Source organism: Globicephala melas, chromosome 2 (genome assembly GCF_963455315.2).
Source record: "Globicephala melas chromosome 2, mGloMel1.2, whole genome shotgun sequence".
Classification (NCBI taxonomy): domain Eukaryota; kingdom Metazoa; phylum Chordata; class Mammalia; order Artiodactyla; family Delphinidae; genus Globicephala; species Globicephala melas.
The window spans coordinates 175,135,871-175,153,543 of NC_083315.2; the positions used below are offsets into that span (position 1 = coordinate 175,135,871).

General features: G+C 48.1%; 1 protein-coding gene across 3 annotated transcripts in view; it reads right to left on the reverse strand.

Moving 5' to 3' along the window:
- CDC42BPB (CDC42 binding protein kinase beta) overlaps positions 1–17,673 on the reverse strand; it is a 114,434-nt gene that overhangs the window by 39,998 nt on the left and 56,763 nt on the right. For all 3 annotated transcript variants that reach the window (XR_004045001.2, XM_030883296.2, XM_060295314.1), the window contains exons 5-7: positions 12,197–12,345; positions 3,362–3,455; positions 1,329–1,529 (exon numbers count right to left, since the gene is read on the reverse strand). Coding sequence is in view for 2 of the 3 variants with exons in the window: in XM_030883296.2 (XP_030739156.1) it covers positions 1,329–1,529; positions 3,362–3,455; positions 12,197–12,345 (444 nt within the window). In the remaining variant the exon portion in view is untranslated. The remainder of the gene's footprint in view (positions 1–1,328; positions 1,530–3,361; positions 3,456–12,196; positions 12,346–17,673) is intronic.

Consider the following 17,673-nt stretch of genomic DNA (forward strand, 5'->3'; position numbering starts at 1 on the left):
TCCCCAAGAGAAAACATAACATGTTCATGATGCCATTCTATTCTGACCAAGAAAACTGAAAAGTACCTAAATGCTCATCAAAAAGGGACTTGTTAAAACAAGATACGGTGCACACATACACAGAGAGTAAGGTCCACCTCCGCGTGCTGACAGAAAGAGGACCAAAACCCCGGCCATACGCGATGTGATGCCATTTATCTAAATGCCAACCCCCCACGCCAGCTTAAGTCCACAAGGCCACATACCACCATGGCACAGTGGGCCTGAGCACTGAGCCGCCCCTGCTGTCCCGGGCTACAGTGGAGACTGAATAAAAGAACGAAGAGACCACTAGGCCAGGCCCCACAGGCGGCAGGCGCTTGGAAACAGCAGGTCTCGCTGAGAAGTATACGGGGTGTTCTTCACCATCTATTTTCTGCATGCACTTTTGCATGTCTGAAGTTTTTATAGTAAGTATATATTAATTTATAAATAAAAAATTATTTCTACTTTGGGAAAAGTGTTTTTTTAAAAAACAGTATAACTTGCTTTGATTTAAACAGAAGACCCTTTACCACTTTAGTGTTAATCTGCTCCCTATTTGAGCAAATAAAGGGAGACACGGCTGCAGGACAGATGGCAGACAAGTGGGAACCTTGCTGGGGTGTGTGAATGACAGAGCAGGTGGGGAAAAAAATAATGCTGTAAGCAAACAGGCAGAAAGGATGAAACTGGCATTAGAAAGACATTTGATAAGGAGTATGAAGAAAAAATACAGATGACAAAAACATTAGATGGAAGAAGAAATAATAAACAGAAAAACGAAGGAAACAGAAGAAAGCAACGTTGAAGTGAGAAATGAACAGCTGGGAAAAGGAAAGGGGAAAAATAAGAGGAAAAGAAATAGGATCAAGAAAGGACTAAGAACGCTACTATGTTGAGATGTGTGATCTGTTCATGACAACTGACTTCTGGGCAAACAGGTTTGAGAGTCTGAGCTGGCATCTGGTGGATCCAGACGCACAGGTGGTCAGTGGGCCACCCTCTCTGGCAATTCCCACCCCACACGGCACCGCGGGTACCTGCGTTTTCCTACCGAAGCCCACTTCTCCTGCAGCGATCCTGGCCTGATGAACCCGTCACCCTCCGCCAGGAAACAGAAGCATCCTTGGAACCTCCCCTCCCACCCAGCCTTCTGTGTCAGCAGCCTGTGCAGACTCCCGTCTGGCTGCCCAGCCTACTCCACCCCGTCCCTCTTCCCCAGTGACTCCCCCTCAGGCTGCCTCCCTTGCCTTGGGGCCTGCGCCTCGGGACTAGAACAAACAGGGTGTGGAAATGTGACAGCTTACTTCATGGTTCATGATCTTTCCATAGGTCTCCACAAGGGATTCTGCATAAAACGGTGTTTCTCCATAAAGCATCTCGTACATGCAGACACCTAGAGACCACCAGTCGCACTCGGGGCCGTACTTGCCCATGCCGTCCTCCATCGCCTGCAGGATCTCTGGGGAGATGTAGTCAGGGGTGCCCACGGCCACAGAGGACTGCACCTTAGGGGAGAGGGCGGTTGGTGTTGAAGGGAAACCCTAGGGCATCTCTACTTTCAAATTCCTAATTATTTTCTCTAAAACAGGGACAGCAGATGATGAAATCATCATGGAATAAAACTGGCACCTGATCATGATTTAAAAACCTAAGAATTCAAAATTCAATGCAATAAGTGTTGCTACAGCACTAAACAGAGGCAGTGTCCGGAATGCACGGGACTCTTGCAGGCTGGGTCTTTCAACGCCCAAAGGCCCACCAAGCCTCCACATGGCACTGAAGACACACATTCTCCACTGCGGCTCAAAGTGTGGTCCAAGGACCATGTGCATCAGCCCAACCCTTCTCAGACCTTCATGCAGGGACACCATATACCTGTGAGACAGAGATTCTAAGACGCTGCATTTCTAACATGCTCCCAGGGGAAGTCCAGGCTGCTCACCACACCCTACCCTCTGGCCCCCAAACAGGAACGTCTGGAAGTAGGTCCAGGGATCAGCTGGGTGCCTGGACACTCCCTACATGGGGCACTGGGAATGGACCTGAACGTAGCGACACCTCTATGGAGGGCTACAACTGGTGAGGTGGCAACCATCCCGGAGAAGGCAAGGGTGCTGCGCAGGCTGAGAGGTCACAGACCGGCCTCAGAGCACGTGGAGTGCACAGGCCTGAGGGTCAGGCAGGACATGGAGACAACAATCCAGAAGGCCCGTCTGCACAAAGACCAGGCTCTCCCTGGGTGCCAGCCCCAGAGCCATCTGAATGACTCAGCGGGGAGTCCTCAGGAGCTCTGACCGGGCAGCAGGGCAACAGCCGTCGGGAGCTATCGCAGGGTGAGTGCCACCAGGACGGGAGTGCCATGCAGGTAAGAGAGGTGACCAACGCTCCGGCTCAGACCAAGGCCACTGCTCCCGTCGTTACAAGACTGGCTTCGGGGACAGCACCAATATATCAATCAACGCGTGGTCAAGACTTCCAGAAATAAGAGATTGGCTTTGTGGAGAGAAAGTGAGGAAATCGCTTCGCTCATTTGAAAACACTGTCAAGTGATGCCAGTTTTACAGGTTCTTTTACTGCTGCTTGAAAACTCACAGTAAGAAGGGGGGCGAGGGTCTGCTCTCCTCTGGAGAAGTAGTTGCATTAGACTTTATGATATGTGTAGATTCTAAAGAAAAGTCTCCCAAACACCTCACACTGAAACTGTGACAAGGGCCGCAAGGGAGAACGTAGACGACTCCCTAACGCACTGGAAGCCGCTGGCTGGAAGCAGCTGAGTGAGGTGCAGCAGCCCCACCTGAGGCCACTCAGCCAGCGTGCTGGTCCAGCTGAGGCCCAAGCCCAGCCTCCTGGTGACGGCCCCTCCGGGGAGGTCCTCCTGCTGTGCAGGGAGTGTCCGTTGGCCCTTGGAACAGGGGTATCAAGGCCCCCATTTCTACATCTGCAACACCCCTGGCTGACAGGAAGTCCCGCCCCAGACGGAAACGAGAATGCACCATCACCCAGTTAAGGTCTGTCCACCTGGCAGGCATTTTAAGCAAGGACCCAAGGGCTGCCTCTCTTTCACTGCCGTGCTGGCACACTTTTAGCTTCCTAGGGATCTGAGGAAACCTGACAACCCCCCTTTTAGAAGGCATACGTATTACTTTTGTAAACATAAAAAACAAAGATGTTTTAAACTAAATAGAAAATTTCAAGTGTCTCCTAAGTGCATTCGTCTTAATTTACATTAATAAACTTGGTTTCTTAATTGTATCTCAAACTGAAAATGTAAATAAGCCCCGTCTAATTGCAAGCAAACCCCAAAACCAAATGGAAAATCTCCAACAAAAATACCTACAGTTCCATCATCATTCATCTTCAAACACGATCCAAAGTCAGCCAGGCGGATATGACCATTCACATCCAAAAGGACATTGTCAGGTTTAATATCTCTGTTAGTAAAATAAATACATAAATTAACCATTTCCATGCAACACATCAGGTAGGTCAAAGCCCTTAACTGGTAGCGGATCAGCGGGGGAAACGCTAGCATCAGTCATGACAGCTGTAACAATCCAAGAAAACATCCCCGTGATGATGCAGTCGGGCGTGGCAGCAGCAGTCACCACCAGCGCTCACTCCTGCACAGCAGTTAATCCCCCATTACCACGCTGAGACACCGTTACTGTTCCCACCCACCCACCCAGCCTGCGAACCAATGCTTCCAGAGCACCTGCCTCGTGCCAGGCGCTGCTCTTGAGCCCGGGCCTACGACAGTACCAAGACGGCGCTGCCCTGCCTTCACGAAGCCTCACACCAGCTGGGGTGTCAGGAAATGAACATGCAAATGCACAGATGTGCACATGGTCTTGGCATCCCTGAGTATAATCCACGGGGCAAGTGCTACAAAGAAACAGGAGGAGATACAAAAAGAGGTAGAGGGACAGAGTGTGAAGCGAGTCAACGTGGCCGTTACCACTGAGAAGAGACGCCTGAGCAACTGGGGCAAAACAGCTACAGACCAACAAAGCACCACGTACGCCAAAACTGTATTTTAGAGACAACAACAGGGAAGCTCCAGAGTGGAGCAGTCTGCCCAGTTACACAGCAGCAGGAAAGTAAACTGTCCCACTAAACCCGTGGTCTTACTGACGGTTCTTCTGTGCACTTGCCAACACCGGGCAGGGATGGGGGGACGGCAGGGTGGACTTTAAGGAACTAGCCCTCCTTCCTGGCAGAATAAGCTTATGCAACTGGAAAAGCCACATAAGCACGAAAAGGAACAGAAACTTTAAAAGCAGAGGAAGACGTTCACCAAGAAGAGTACAAGGATGTTTCCAGCAGCACAACTTATAATAGCCACAAAGTGAGATCCACCTAACGTCCACCTGCAGGAGACAGGTAAAGCAGCGGGCTGTCCTCACGTGACAGAATGCTACATCTCAATGAAATCACACAGGAGCACCAACTACTCCCAACACAACAGACGAGTCTCACAAAGAAATGTGAGCAAAAGATGATGACAATTCTTACCCCAAAAGAGAAACAAAGCAAAAAAACCCCTTCTAGCACTCCAAACAGAAATAAATCTCCTGAAATAAACACCCAAGAATATGAAAAACAAAACAATATAATCCCTCAGTGAGTCAGAAAAATAAAAACTAAGAACAGGGGACTTCCCTGGTGGTTCAGTGGTTAAGACTCCGTGCTTCCACTGCAGGGGGCGTGGGTTCAATCCCTGGTCAGGGAACTAAGATCCCACATGCCCTGCAGTGTGGCAAAACAAAAAGGAAACAAAAAAAACCTACAAACAGAACTAGACAAACATAGGGAGAAGTGAAAAGAGAGTTGATTTAACCCAGGAAAGAAATAGAAGAAAAAGACAAAATCTTAATAGAAATAAGGACTAAATTATAAGATGCCAAAGGGGAATCAATTTAAATAAAAATCTAATGAAAGGCATTGAAGAAATGGAGGAAAAGGTCTGGAAGAATAAAAATGAGACAAAGAATTAAAAAGGGTCAGAGAGAAAGCAGCTGGAGACTGAAATGGAAGACAAGCAAAGAAGGCACAACATATACATAACAGGAGTCCCTAAAGAAATCAAAACAATAAAACATAACTAACATTTGAAACTATACTCCAAGAGAACTTTCCAGAAGTAAAAAAGACCTGAATCTACAGACTAAAGGGCCCATCAAATTTAAAAATAAATAAATAAAATGTCCTGTTTTTTGGAGCCAGACAAGTTGATATGGAACAACCAACATGCAAGAATAGCTAGAAAAACACTGAAGAGAAAGAGGTATGATGGGGGGACTTGGCCGTACGTGATTTCAAGCCTCCATGATTAAAGCAGTGTGGTCCCAGAGCACAGAGAGAAAGACGACAATGGAACAGAATAGAATGTCCAGAAACAGACCAAATTCATAAAGAAACTGAGTATATAATAAAGATGTTATCTCAAATCAGTGGGCAGACACAAATAAGTTTCATGCTGGGACAACTGAAGAGCCTTTTAGTTAAAGATAAAATCAGATTCATTCTTTTTTTTTTGCGGTACGCGGGCCTCTCACTGTTGTGGCCTCTCCCGTTGCGGAGCACAGGCTCCAGACGCACAGGCTCAGCAGCCATGGCTCACGGGCCCAGCCGCTCTGCAGCATGTGGGATCTTCCCGGACCAGGGCACGAACCCGTGTCCCCTGCATCGGCAGGCGGACTCTCAACCACTGCGCCACCAGGGAAGCCCAGATCCATTATTTATACAAGAATAAACTCCAAATGGATAAGAGATCCATACGTTAAAAATAAAACTATTAGAAGAAAACATGGGTTTTCTTTTTCTCTGGGGTTTTAAAAAAAAGTACTTCTAACTATGACTCAAAATCCCAATGTAATAAAAGACCAATAAATTTAATACATTAAAAAATCTACATGGCAAAAGACTACAATAAGCAAAATCAAAAAGCAAATGGCAAACTGGGAAAAAATATTTGCAACATATATTACAGATAAAGGGCAAATGTTTAGCAACTGAAGGGAAAAAGCTAGAAATCAGAAAAATGGGCAAATGACATGAAATAAATAACTCACACAGAAAGATATAAAAATGAAATTCAACTCCGCAAGAAAGACAAAAAACAAAAACAAAAAAACCCAACTGTATAACCATCTCTAATCCATCAGATGGCAAAAACATAAAAATATACTATGTTGCCAAGGCTGCAACGAAACAGGCACTTTCATACATTGCTGGTAGGAACACAAAAAGGTATATCTCTACGGATGGAAACTGGCAACATCTGATAAAGTTAAAAAAAATGTTAGTATATATCTAATATGTATTTTATTTCTCTGTCGATCCAGTGATCCCACTTCTAGGAATTCACCCTAAAGACACACCGACAGTACAAAAAGATGTAGGTACAAGGTCATTCATTACTGCATTATTTATAATCGCAAAATACTAGAAACAACCTAAATGTCCACCCACAAGAGAATTAACTATGGTACCGATACATGTGGCGTGCTGTGCAAACGTAAAAGAGAATGAAGAGCTCTATGAGCTGATACAGAATGATTTCTAGGATACGTTAAGTGAAAACAACAAGATGCGTTAAGTGCGTATTTAACCATGCTACCTTCTGTTTAAGGAAAGGAGAAATAAGGAAACATGTCTGCTCATCTTGCATGCATACACACACACACACACACACACACACACACACACACACACGATAAACGGAAAACAAGGAACTGGTTACTTAGAAGGGGCAGGGAATGAGGTGGATGCGATAAGGAAGGAAGTGACAGTTCTGAGTATAACCTTGCTTAGTTTTGGTATTATCGAAGCATGCTTGTGTTCTACATGCTTAAAAAATGAAACGAAATCAACAAAGATGGGAAGGGGCACCTGAAATGGAAAGCTGATGAAACCAGTGAACCCAATTGTATTTCAAACCAGTAACACAACAGCACTGAAGGGAAATGGGGTAGGAAAAAAACCCCAAACCTAAGTAACTTACGGCAGAGAACCTGACACTTGCAGTTGGGAGGTGGGGTTAGGGCTAGGGTTAGGTTTGTTTTTAGTAGGATAAAAGCAGAGCGAGGGTCCCTGGTAGCTCAGGACTTCCCTGGTGGTGCAGTGGTTAAGAATCCGCCTGCCAATGCAGGGGGCACGGGTTTGAGCCCTGGTCCAGGAAGATCCCACATGCCGCAGAGCAACTAAGCCCGTGTGCCACAACTACTGAGCCTGTGCTCTAGAGCCTGCAAGCCACAACTACTGAAGCCCGTGCGCCTAGAGCCCATGCTCTGCAACAAGAGAAGCCACTGCAATGAGAAGCCCGCACACCGCAACGAAGAGTAGCCCCCGCTCGCCGCAACTAGAGAAAGGCCTGCGTGCAGCAACAAAGACCCAACGCAGCCAAAAATAATAAATAAATAAATTTATAAACTATAGTAATAAAAAAAGCAGAGCAATTCTGAAGCTACTTCAGATACATGGCAGGGCTGGGCAAATGACTGGACGTGCTGGTGCTGCCGGGAGCCAGAGGAGGAGACGGAAATGGACCAGGAGAAAGCCAGAAGGGTAACTCGTAATTCCCAAATTAGACATGGGTCTGTATGTATAAATGCAGACGTGTACAGACATGCACTTTACTCTGTCCACTGAGGGGCCTAAAACAGACACCCTGTAACTCTGAGCACACCCAGCACCCAGATATGGTCTTTAAAACCATCCCCCACTAAAGGCACCAGGGTTCCTCAGAGAAGGTACGAGATGAGCCAGAAACTAAGGCAGTTCTCAAAAACGATGAGGGCATGTCAGAAACATGGGAGTCAGGTAGAAGGGGCTTCCACTGGCCAAATACAGGACAATATAAGCATAAAAAGAATTCAGACAATGACAAATTATAAACCGTTGGGGTGACAAAGGATCCAGGTACCCACACTGATAATAAATAGACAAATGGGAGAGAAGGGAGGCGCTTCAACGTGGAGTGGATCCTGGAGTTTGGAAATCGTCATTTTGCAACCATCACAGTAAAGGCTGGACCAGGCAAAAATCATCAACAGATACTAAATGTAGGGGGACACTCTGAAGAGGATGTATGCATGATCTTAAAGTGCCTCCCCACAGATTGCTTTTAGATACAAAGGGGAAAAAGTCCTAACTATGCAGCAGTGAATCACTACTTGAGTCTAAGAAGACGGGTGGGGAGGGTCTTCACAAAGGTTGCCCTTCTCCCTTTATACCCTCCAGAGGTGTTCAGCTGCTAACCATATGCGTGCACCTTTTTTTTCCAATGGTGTTGGTTTATCTGGGCAGCATGATTCTCTATTTAAAATATAATAACATCAATAAATGTTATTTAAAAAAAAACCTGAATTGCCCATTTGCATGCAGGGAGGTTACAAAGAGAGGCCCTCTCAGCAAAACACCAGGGAGGCCGAGGGCAAGGACTAACCCAGAGCTCCTACCAGCAGTGCTTCTGAGCTGGGCAGGTGGTCCCCACAGCACCAACTGAGAGAGCAGCCAATCCATGAGCGGACTGTCCCCATGGGCCACCACCCTGCTTGGGACTAACCCAGCCCATTCTCCCTCCAAACCCAGCAGTGGCCGCTTTTCCAGTAGAGTCAGGGGCACAGCTGAGAAGCAGCTCCAGTCCCCCGAAAGGGCCTTTTCTCTGTTGGCTGTTGTGACTCTGGTTAAAACGGTGGAATTGGCCGGGGCGGGGCCAGGTGGGTGGGATTACAGCCCTGGACAGACTGCAGTCTGATTTTCCTTTCCTGTTCTGCCCGTGATGCGCTGAGAAGGGAGGCCCTCCCGCCCACTGCTGTCCCATTTCTGAGCGACACACAGTGCGCCCATGGGGCTTCCTACTGCAAAACCAACCCGCAGGCTCAGTGGAGGTGGCGCAGGGCTGGTCCCTGTGCCTCCATGGACGGGCCTCCGCGCCAGCCTGGCTCCTGGAGGCCCCGGGCTGCCTCTGTCTTCATCCAGGTCCTCTACTCCTACTCCACGCCTCTTCTACTCGGCTTTCTAGTTTTCCTTTTCTAAGGCCTTTCTTTTTTTTTTTTTTTTTGCATTATGCGGGCCTCTCACTGTTGTGGCCTCTCCCGTTGCGGAGCACAGGCTCCGGACGCGCAGGCTCAGCGGCCATGGCTCACGGGCCCAGCCGCTCCGCGGCATGTGGGATCTTCCTGGACCGGGGCACGAACCCGTGTCCCCTGCATCGGCAGGCAGACTCAACCACTGCGCCACCAGGGAAGCCCTCTAAGGCCTTTCTTGTTCTCTGAATATTCCTTCTCTTAAAAGTGTACCTGTTCTTATTTCGATCGTAAGCTGTACGTATTCTGTTCTCTCTGGGGATGTGATTTCCCAGCTGCGATCCTTCGTGAGCCTGTTGCTCTCCGTCTCTGCCTCTGCTGGCATCTGGGTCTGACCTCTCAGGAAGCGGCGGCACCCACCGGGGGGGTGGGCTCCCAGGTCCGAGCTCCCCACTGCTTCTGGCACAGTGAGCCTCGCAGGGGTCCAGAGCCAGGGAGCAGCCGTTCCGCACGCAGAAGCCCGGCCGGCGGGGCGGCGGGCACTGCCTGAAGTCGCCAAGGCCCACATCCTCCCACGGGAAAGGGTCCCAAGCTACGGTCTGAACCACGCTCCTCAAATCCACCAGTGAGAACACTCTTGTGCTGATGAAACTCATTTACTTCTGGCCCCGCCAAATGCAGCCTCAACTTACATCCCCCTGAGACTGGGTAGGACTGACTTCCTGTATTACCTAACTTTGTGAACTGTCTAGCAAAAACGCAAAGCTTACTGTTTTCACTAGGTCATTCAAGCACTTAGTCTGAATATGGAGTTGACTTTAAGGGAAAAAAAGTTCTTGAATTATTTTAATGTTTCCTACCATGCCCAGAGATTAAAAGATAGAGCAAAACTTCTACACAACCAATTAAGAAAATGAGGAGAAAGCTTCCTAATTAGGGAAAAACAGGAAAGAATAAACTATTCAAAAGACAGTCAAATTAATTTCCCTGGAGCTCTGTGACAAATACAAAGACATTCATCTCTCTGTTGTGAATTAGGCAAAGTTCTCTCAAGAAGAGTATAAAATCTAATGTTGAAAACAACAACAATAACTGTTATAAAAGCAGGCGTAACGACATTAAAGAAAACAGGAAAAAGAGGAAATGCCCTGTCCCAAACCTCATGGCCCTAAAAGCAGCAACCGCTATGGGGGGCAGCTCCCTGGGCTCGCCCATGACACGGGGACCTATGCACAGCGCCCTGGGCAGGAGCGTGTGGTCCCAGGCAACCTGCCCCCCCCGCCCCCCGCAGGGCAATGAGGTCACACTCTTGGCAGGACTTGAAGGGCTGTTACTTTGACACTGGTAGCCATTGCTACCCTCAGAGCAGGAGCTGCGTCTGCTTAGGAAAATCCCTGACAGGCTCAGAGGCTCAGCCCGACCACAGTGCAAGGTCAGGGGACTCATGACAGCTGCAAACCTCTCGACGGCAACACTGAATTCCACACGGGATCATCTATCAGTCATGTATGTGAATGGAATTAAGATGCTCCTCTCAAAAAATTTATTTCACACACCTCCTTTTCCAGAAACTGCTGGAGGATATGTGCCACCAAATCAGAAGAATAAACCAAGAAACAGAAAGACGCACGACTCAGAAAACAAGGGAGCCCACCCCAGGGAGACGGCAGGAGAACCTCTCCACTCAAAAAGAAACCTCACGATGAGAGCCACCAGAGCAGGAAGGCGTGGGAAAGACAGAGGGATGGATCCGGGAAGGTAGATCGAGGACTGCTGGTGTGTCTGAACGTACAGAGCTTTACAATTTGGTCACGATATTTGGGGATAGTTAGTGGCAGCTACACAGAGAAGTAGCCAAAGAAAAAACAGTGCAATTATTAACTCCAGAGGAAACAAAACTTTATATAGGAAGTGTAACTATTTATACCACAAGGCTCATCTGTAATATTTACACAGTATATTATAAACGCCACACACTGATCTAACCAAAAGTTATTACATTTGACCCCTGAACACCACCAGGGCTGGGGTGCCAACCTCTGCGCAGTCGAAAATCTGAGTATAACTTCAGTCGGCCCTCCATAGCCGTGGGTCTGCACCCACAGACCGTGTAGGACTGTATTATGTATTTAGTGAAAGAAATCTGAGTACAAGCGGACCCGTGTAGTTCAAACCCATGTTGTTCAAGGGCCAACTGTATTTTACTAACTGGGGCCAGATGGGACAGGGAAGTTTGAGAGTTTGTGTGGGAGACAGGGATGAGAGACGAATGTACTTACTTGTGTCAAAGAGTCAAATCTCCATATCGATAGACGTGGTCTAAGACCTCCCCACCCCCCACACAAAGTGAAACAGCAATGAAGCCCGTTATTTAGAAATATGGAAGTAAACAGAAGAAACAAGTAAAAACTGTCCATCGTTGCCTATGGCAAGGGGCAGCAGGGTGGGGGATGGCTGGAGACTCACGTTTTGTTTTAAGCCCTGTACAACTATTTGACTTTTTAAAACTACTGCCGTGAAATACTTTCATAAAAATAAAATAAGTAAAACAGAACAAAACCAACAAAACCCCACCCAAACCCCACAGGATTAAAGCACTGTCTTAAATGGTAGAATGAGACTGACACAGAGGCACAGGCTGGCTGAGGCACTAAGGCCGCTGTCCTGGCGGGGGAGGGGTGGGGAGGGCAGGAGGGGGCCCCCCGCCCCCGCCTGACATGCAAGAGCAGTTACACTCACTCAATTCAAGTCCTTTACGATGCTGTGATGTGAGCCCCTCTCCTCAACCCAAGCCCCCTTTCCTGAGTGTTTTATGGGTGATTGAGGCATGAGCTCTGGGGGCTGGGCAGGGGAGAACATGAGCCAATGGCAGGTAAATATCAAAAGACAAGGTGACTTCAGCTGACAGCAATTAGAGCGTCACAACAGTCACGTAAAGCTGGGGTCTCCTGGGAGCCAGGTGCTGGGGTGTAAAGCAGCGACCTGGTAAGGCATCCTGCACCATGGCAGTCAAAGGGAGGACCCGCTAACTGCACGACTTCCCTGCACAGCCTGGGACTGGGGTCCACGACTCAGGGGACTCTGAAAGGAATATCCCGACACATTAAAGGTGATTTCCATAAAATATATAACAAGGTGATTACCTGTGCACGTAATGAAGCTGATGGATGGAATCGATAGCCAACACCATTTCACCAATGTAGAATCTTGCCATATCTTCTGGAAGCTTGTCCTCAAATTTACTGAGCAGGGTCAGTAAATCACCACCCACGTAATAATCCATGACTAAGTACTACAGTTGGGAAGAGAAGGGCAGAGAAGACGACATTCAGCCACTACGAAACCTAACAACCAAAGGTCAGCTTCCACTGCAGGAGCTCTGGACTCCTCAAGTCCGGGTGGAGGGCTTCCTGCAGTTCCTGTCATCCAGGACCTCCCCCCAGAACAAGGACCCTGATGGGCCATGATGCTGCTGCAGTTGAGAAGCGATCTCAGTAAATACTTATGCTTCTTGTCAATAAGATTTCTACCTGTACAACACAACCAGATGTTATCAATACAGAAGTCACATTCCATTTACAAACTGATGAAAGGACCACTGGTCTCTCTTTTTTTTTTTTTGGATTTTATTTATTTTTATACAGCAGGTTCTTATTAGTTATCTACTTTATACATATTAGTGTATGTATGTCAATCCCAACCTCCCAATTCATCCCACCACCCACCCCCCCACTCTCCCCCCTTGGTGTCCATATAAGGGGACACCTGTCTCTATTTCTGCCTTGCAAACCGGTTCATCTGTACCATTTTTCTAGATTCCACACGTATGTGTTAATATATTTGTTCTTCTCTTTCTGACTTACTTCACTCTGTATGACAGTCTCTAGGTCCATCCATGTCTCTACAAATGACCAAATTTCATTCCTTTTTATGGCTGAATGATATACAAGATATTGTTGTGGGGTTTTTTTGCCACACCGGGCGGCATACAGGATCTTAGCTCCCCAACCAGTGATTGAACCTGCACCCTCTGCAATAGAGGCGCAGAGTCTTAACCACTGGGCCACCAGGGAAGCCCCTGAAAGGACTGCTGATTTCTTGATATCGTTCAATCTTCCTATGTAAACTAGCAGTGTTATTATTTTTGATTTGTACAAATCATTTTTTCATATTCTTCAGAAATATTTTACCCCAATCCCCTTCATTTTTATTGAATGAAACACTCTTTAAATTCTATAATGCTTTACAATTTTCAAGTTTCACACACATGTTCTCATACAATCCCATAGAAACCCCCTTTTCAATTCCCTACCCCTATACTGCCCCTCTCCCTTCCCTCTCCCCAATGGTAACAATTAGTTTGTTCTATGTATCTGTGAGTCTGCTTCTTTTCTGTTATATTTACTAGTATGTTGTATTTTTTAGATTCCACATATAAGTGATATCACACAATATTTGTCTTTCTCTGACTTATTTCACTTAGCATAATACCCTCCCATCCACCCATGTTGCTACAAATGGCAAAATTTCATTCTTTTTTATGGCTGAGTAGTATTCCATTACATATATGTTATATACATATATACATCTTCTTTATCCATTCATCTGTTGATGGACGCCTAGGCTGGCAATTGTAAAAAAACAAAAAAAAAATGCTGCTATGAACATTGGGGTGCATATATCTTTTCAAATTAGTGTTTTTGGTGGGGTTTTTTGGATATATACCCAGGAGTGGAATTGCTGGATCATATAGTAATTCTATATTTAGTTTTTTGAGAAAATGCCACACTGTTCTCCACAGTGGCTGCACCTATTTACCTTCTCACCGACAGTGTAGGAGGGCTCCCTTTTCTCCACACCCTTGCCAATGTTTCGTTATTTGTGTTCTTTTGGATGACAGCCATTCTGACAGGTGTGAGGTGATATCTCACTGTGGCTTTGATTTGCATTTCCCTGATGATTAGCGATGTTGTGCGTCTTTTCACGTGCCTGTTGGCCAGCCGCATTTCCTCTTCGGAAAAATGTCTATCAGTTCTTCCGCCCTTTTTTAAAAAAATTTATTTATTTTGGCTGTGTTGGGTCTTCATTGCTGCATGCGGGCTTTCTTAGTTGCGGTGTGTGGGCTTCTCATTGCGGTGGCTTCTCTTGCTGCAGAGCACGGGCTCTAGGCGTGCAGGCTTCAGTAGTTGCAGCACAGGGGCTCAGTAGTCGTGGCACGCGGACTCTAGAGCACAGGCTCAGCAGTCGTGGCGCACGGGCTTAGTTGCTCCGCAGCATGTGGGATCTTCCCGGACCAGGGATCAAACCGGTGTCCCCTGCACTGGCAGGTGGATTCCTAACCACTGCGCCACCAGGGAAGTCCCTTCCGCCCATTTTTTAATTAGGTTAAAGAAGAATAAACAAAATAATAATATTTTCAAAATGTCTGAAGAAAATAACAGAATGAAGTCCCATAACATACATTATAAAGAAATGAAAATTAAAATAGTTTTGTGTTGATTCACGGATACAGTGAGAGACTAATGACATACAAAATTCAGAAGGAAAATAAACGTATATGGAAATTTCACCTACAGTAAAGGCAGGAGAGGAAAGAACAGATGCAGATTCACAGTGTCTCCCTAGAGACCCCAGCCCATGGATAGGCAGCTGAGCCTCTGTCTCCCCAAGTGTCTGCTCCCCGAAGGGCTGGTGTTCCTATATGTGCAGGGAGGATATTCAATGTTTGAGAAAGGGCATCTTGGGCTATGGTCTGACGGGTGTCTCTGCTGGCTCAGCACACACTATATAACCTGTTCTCAGGGCCCGTGCTGCATTCTCTGGTGAGCTGAGCTGTCACTGCCATCAGTAAAGCTGTGTCACCTGCACCTGACCCGCCTTCTCTGCCCGGGAACCTCGGGAATGGCCACACCTCATTTGAGTGATTCCAGCAGTTGATGACCTGCCTGATTCCAACTCTGTGGGGGACCCGACTCCCCCAGGGCCATGGGTGGTTAAGAGTCTGCGATCGGTCCACAGAGGGACCAGGCGTGTGGGGACGTGGGGGCAGGACATCCCAACACTTGGATACTCTTTGTCTAGACCACAAACTGGCACAGGCAGAAGATGCCAACTTCTCAAAAAAAAAATGTGGAAATAACAAACATCCTTGATTATGAAAAACAGATGATCTTCTTCTGAAGATATGCTAGAATGGAAACTTCCTGGACAGGAACTTTTTCTTTTTCTTTGTGAGAAATCCTCCCCCTCCAAAATTGGAAGGACTTTATAAATCATGTCAAGAGGCACACAGGAACCAACATAGGTAGAAGACGCCAACTCCTTTAGGAAAAAAAATATGTGGAGATGACAAACATCCTTGATTATGACAGACCATCTTCTTCAAAGCAAATGCTAAGATAATAACTGCCTAGATGGGGAAAATACATATATACACGTACATATATTTAATCAGTGGAAAAAATGACTGAAAGGTTCGACACTCCAGGAAGTGCTCTAAAAGCTAATGGCCCAAAGTGGAAGCACAAATAATACTCCATCAAGTTTTGTGCGGTTTAAAACTATTTCTCCAGTTTCTCCTGCCACACGAAGAGGACACAGGACCAGAGAAGGGAGGTGAATTACCTAAAATCACAAAACCAGCGGCTCTTATTAGAAAAACAGTTTCATGAACAAACTGAAAGGTAAGTTCCTATGGGTGCATCCCCACGGAAGGGTCAGAGAATGCAATGCACTGCTGGAGTGGAAACCAGAGCCCCAAGAGGGCAAAGGCCGAGGCGCTGGGTGTGCTCCACCAAGAGCACTGGGCCATCCCTTCGCTCAGCGCTCACGGGCCCGGGGCCAGCAGTGCTGGGCAGCCTTCCACCGGAAGACAGTCTTCCACTGGAAGACAGCCCCTCTGGCTGCACCCTGAAGGCTACGGTGGAGGAGCCCCAGGGGCTGTGGAGACCTGATGGGGTCATCCCACCAGGCAGAGAGAGACTGGCATAGCCAGAGTCAGGGCGGCAGCCAGCACCCCTACTGCTGGGGCTGCCGAGCAGAGACCGCTGGAGAAGCTGTTCCCCCCAGGAACCGCCCCCTTTGATGCTTTTAAGAGATGGATGCCCTGGTCTGAGCAGTTAACTTTTAACCAATGAACAGAGAGAGGAAATCCCACTCCCCGATGACTCAGCCAGAGAGACAATCCTTTAGTATTATGGAGACCCTAGTACTAAGAGCTACCGTTCGTGGTGTAACTATAATGTGCTGTGCCTTCAGGTTCTACGACTTACAGCCACCATCACTGTTAATCCTCAAAACTGCCCTGGCCACAGCTACTGTCATGACCGTGGTTTACAGGTAAGGAAAGGAGGCTTGATGACGCAGCCTAAGTCACCCAGCTAGCAAGCAGCAGAGCTAGGATGTGAACCCAGGCAACTGGACTCCAGGTCCTTGGTCTTAAATGAGGCATAGTGTCTCCTGGGAGAGGGCAGCCATCAGCCCGTGGCCGGGCCTGTCTAAGGAGGAAGCCTTCCCTGCAGATCCCTGTTCACAACAGCCCTCCCATCCTGCCTCAGAACTCGGCTTTCAAGACTCACCTCACTCGACCCCTCCGCTGAGAAGCCTCCCTGATCTCCCTGCCCCCTCCTGCCCAACGGCAGCCTCAGTTGGGCCTCCCACCCTGGCCTCCTGGCACTGTCACCCATCCCTTCCACCCAAGAGCGGCTTCTACGGGCGGGAGTCCTGTCGCTCCCACGCCTGGCACAACTCCGGTCACACAGACGACTCTCAAAGGACGTCTGCTCGCTCACTCTCTCAGTAACAAACTTGTCGGCACCCGCTAGGCGACGGGTCCCTCCTCCACGGGGCTGACATCACGTGGGGGGAGGTGAACACAGGAATTCAGAGTGATGGGACCAGGAAGAAAACCCAACTGTAGGCGTGGGAGGGCACGACTGGCGGCTCCTGCACACGGACACCGTGAGGACCCAGCCCGGGGGTCTGAAGGGCAGAAGGAAGCCGGCTGGGCCAGGGTCGCCTTCCAGACAAAGGGACTGAGAGGAGCAGGAACGTGGCCCCTGGAGACACGGGAACCGGCAACTGGGGCAGAGCGTGGCGAGTGCAGACAGGCTGAGGCCAGGCCCCGCGGGCCACGGCAGGGACGTCGGGCTCCACTCTGAGAACCACGAGAAGCTGCATCCTGCTCCACGATTATAGCTTCCTCTGGCTGCCCTGTGCAGGGCAGACTCGAGGGGGAGGGACGAGAGCAGGACCAGAGAGGGGCCCAGCAGGAGGCAAGGGTGACAGCGCTGGGGAGGGTGGGCAGAACGACAGCTGGGCAGAGCACAGGTAATCCGGGGGAGCAGACCACAGCACCTGTGGACGGACACACGGGTGAAGGAGAATCGGGTGCCCCAAAAGAAAACAGTGGGAGTGGGGCAAGCGCCGCATCTAGCGGAGCTCAGCGGTTTCCCTGTCCACCTAGAAATCTGAAAAGAAAAACAAAAGTGTATCACAGCGGTGCCAAATACGATTAATGGGCTCCTGGAAAACAAGTTTACAAGAAGAGTAACCTGCAAAGGCTGATAGGGCAGGCAAGTAGAAACGTATATTTGGAATAAGAGAACGCTACCAATTATGT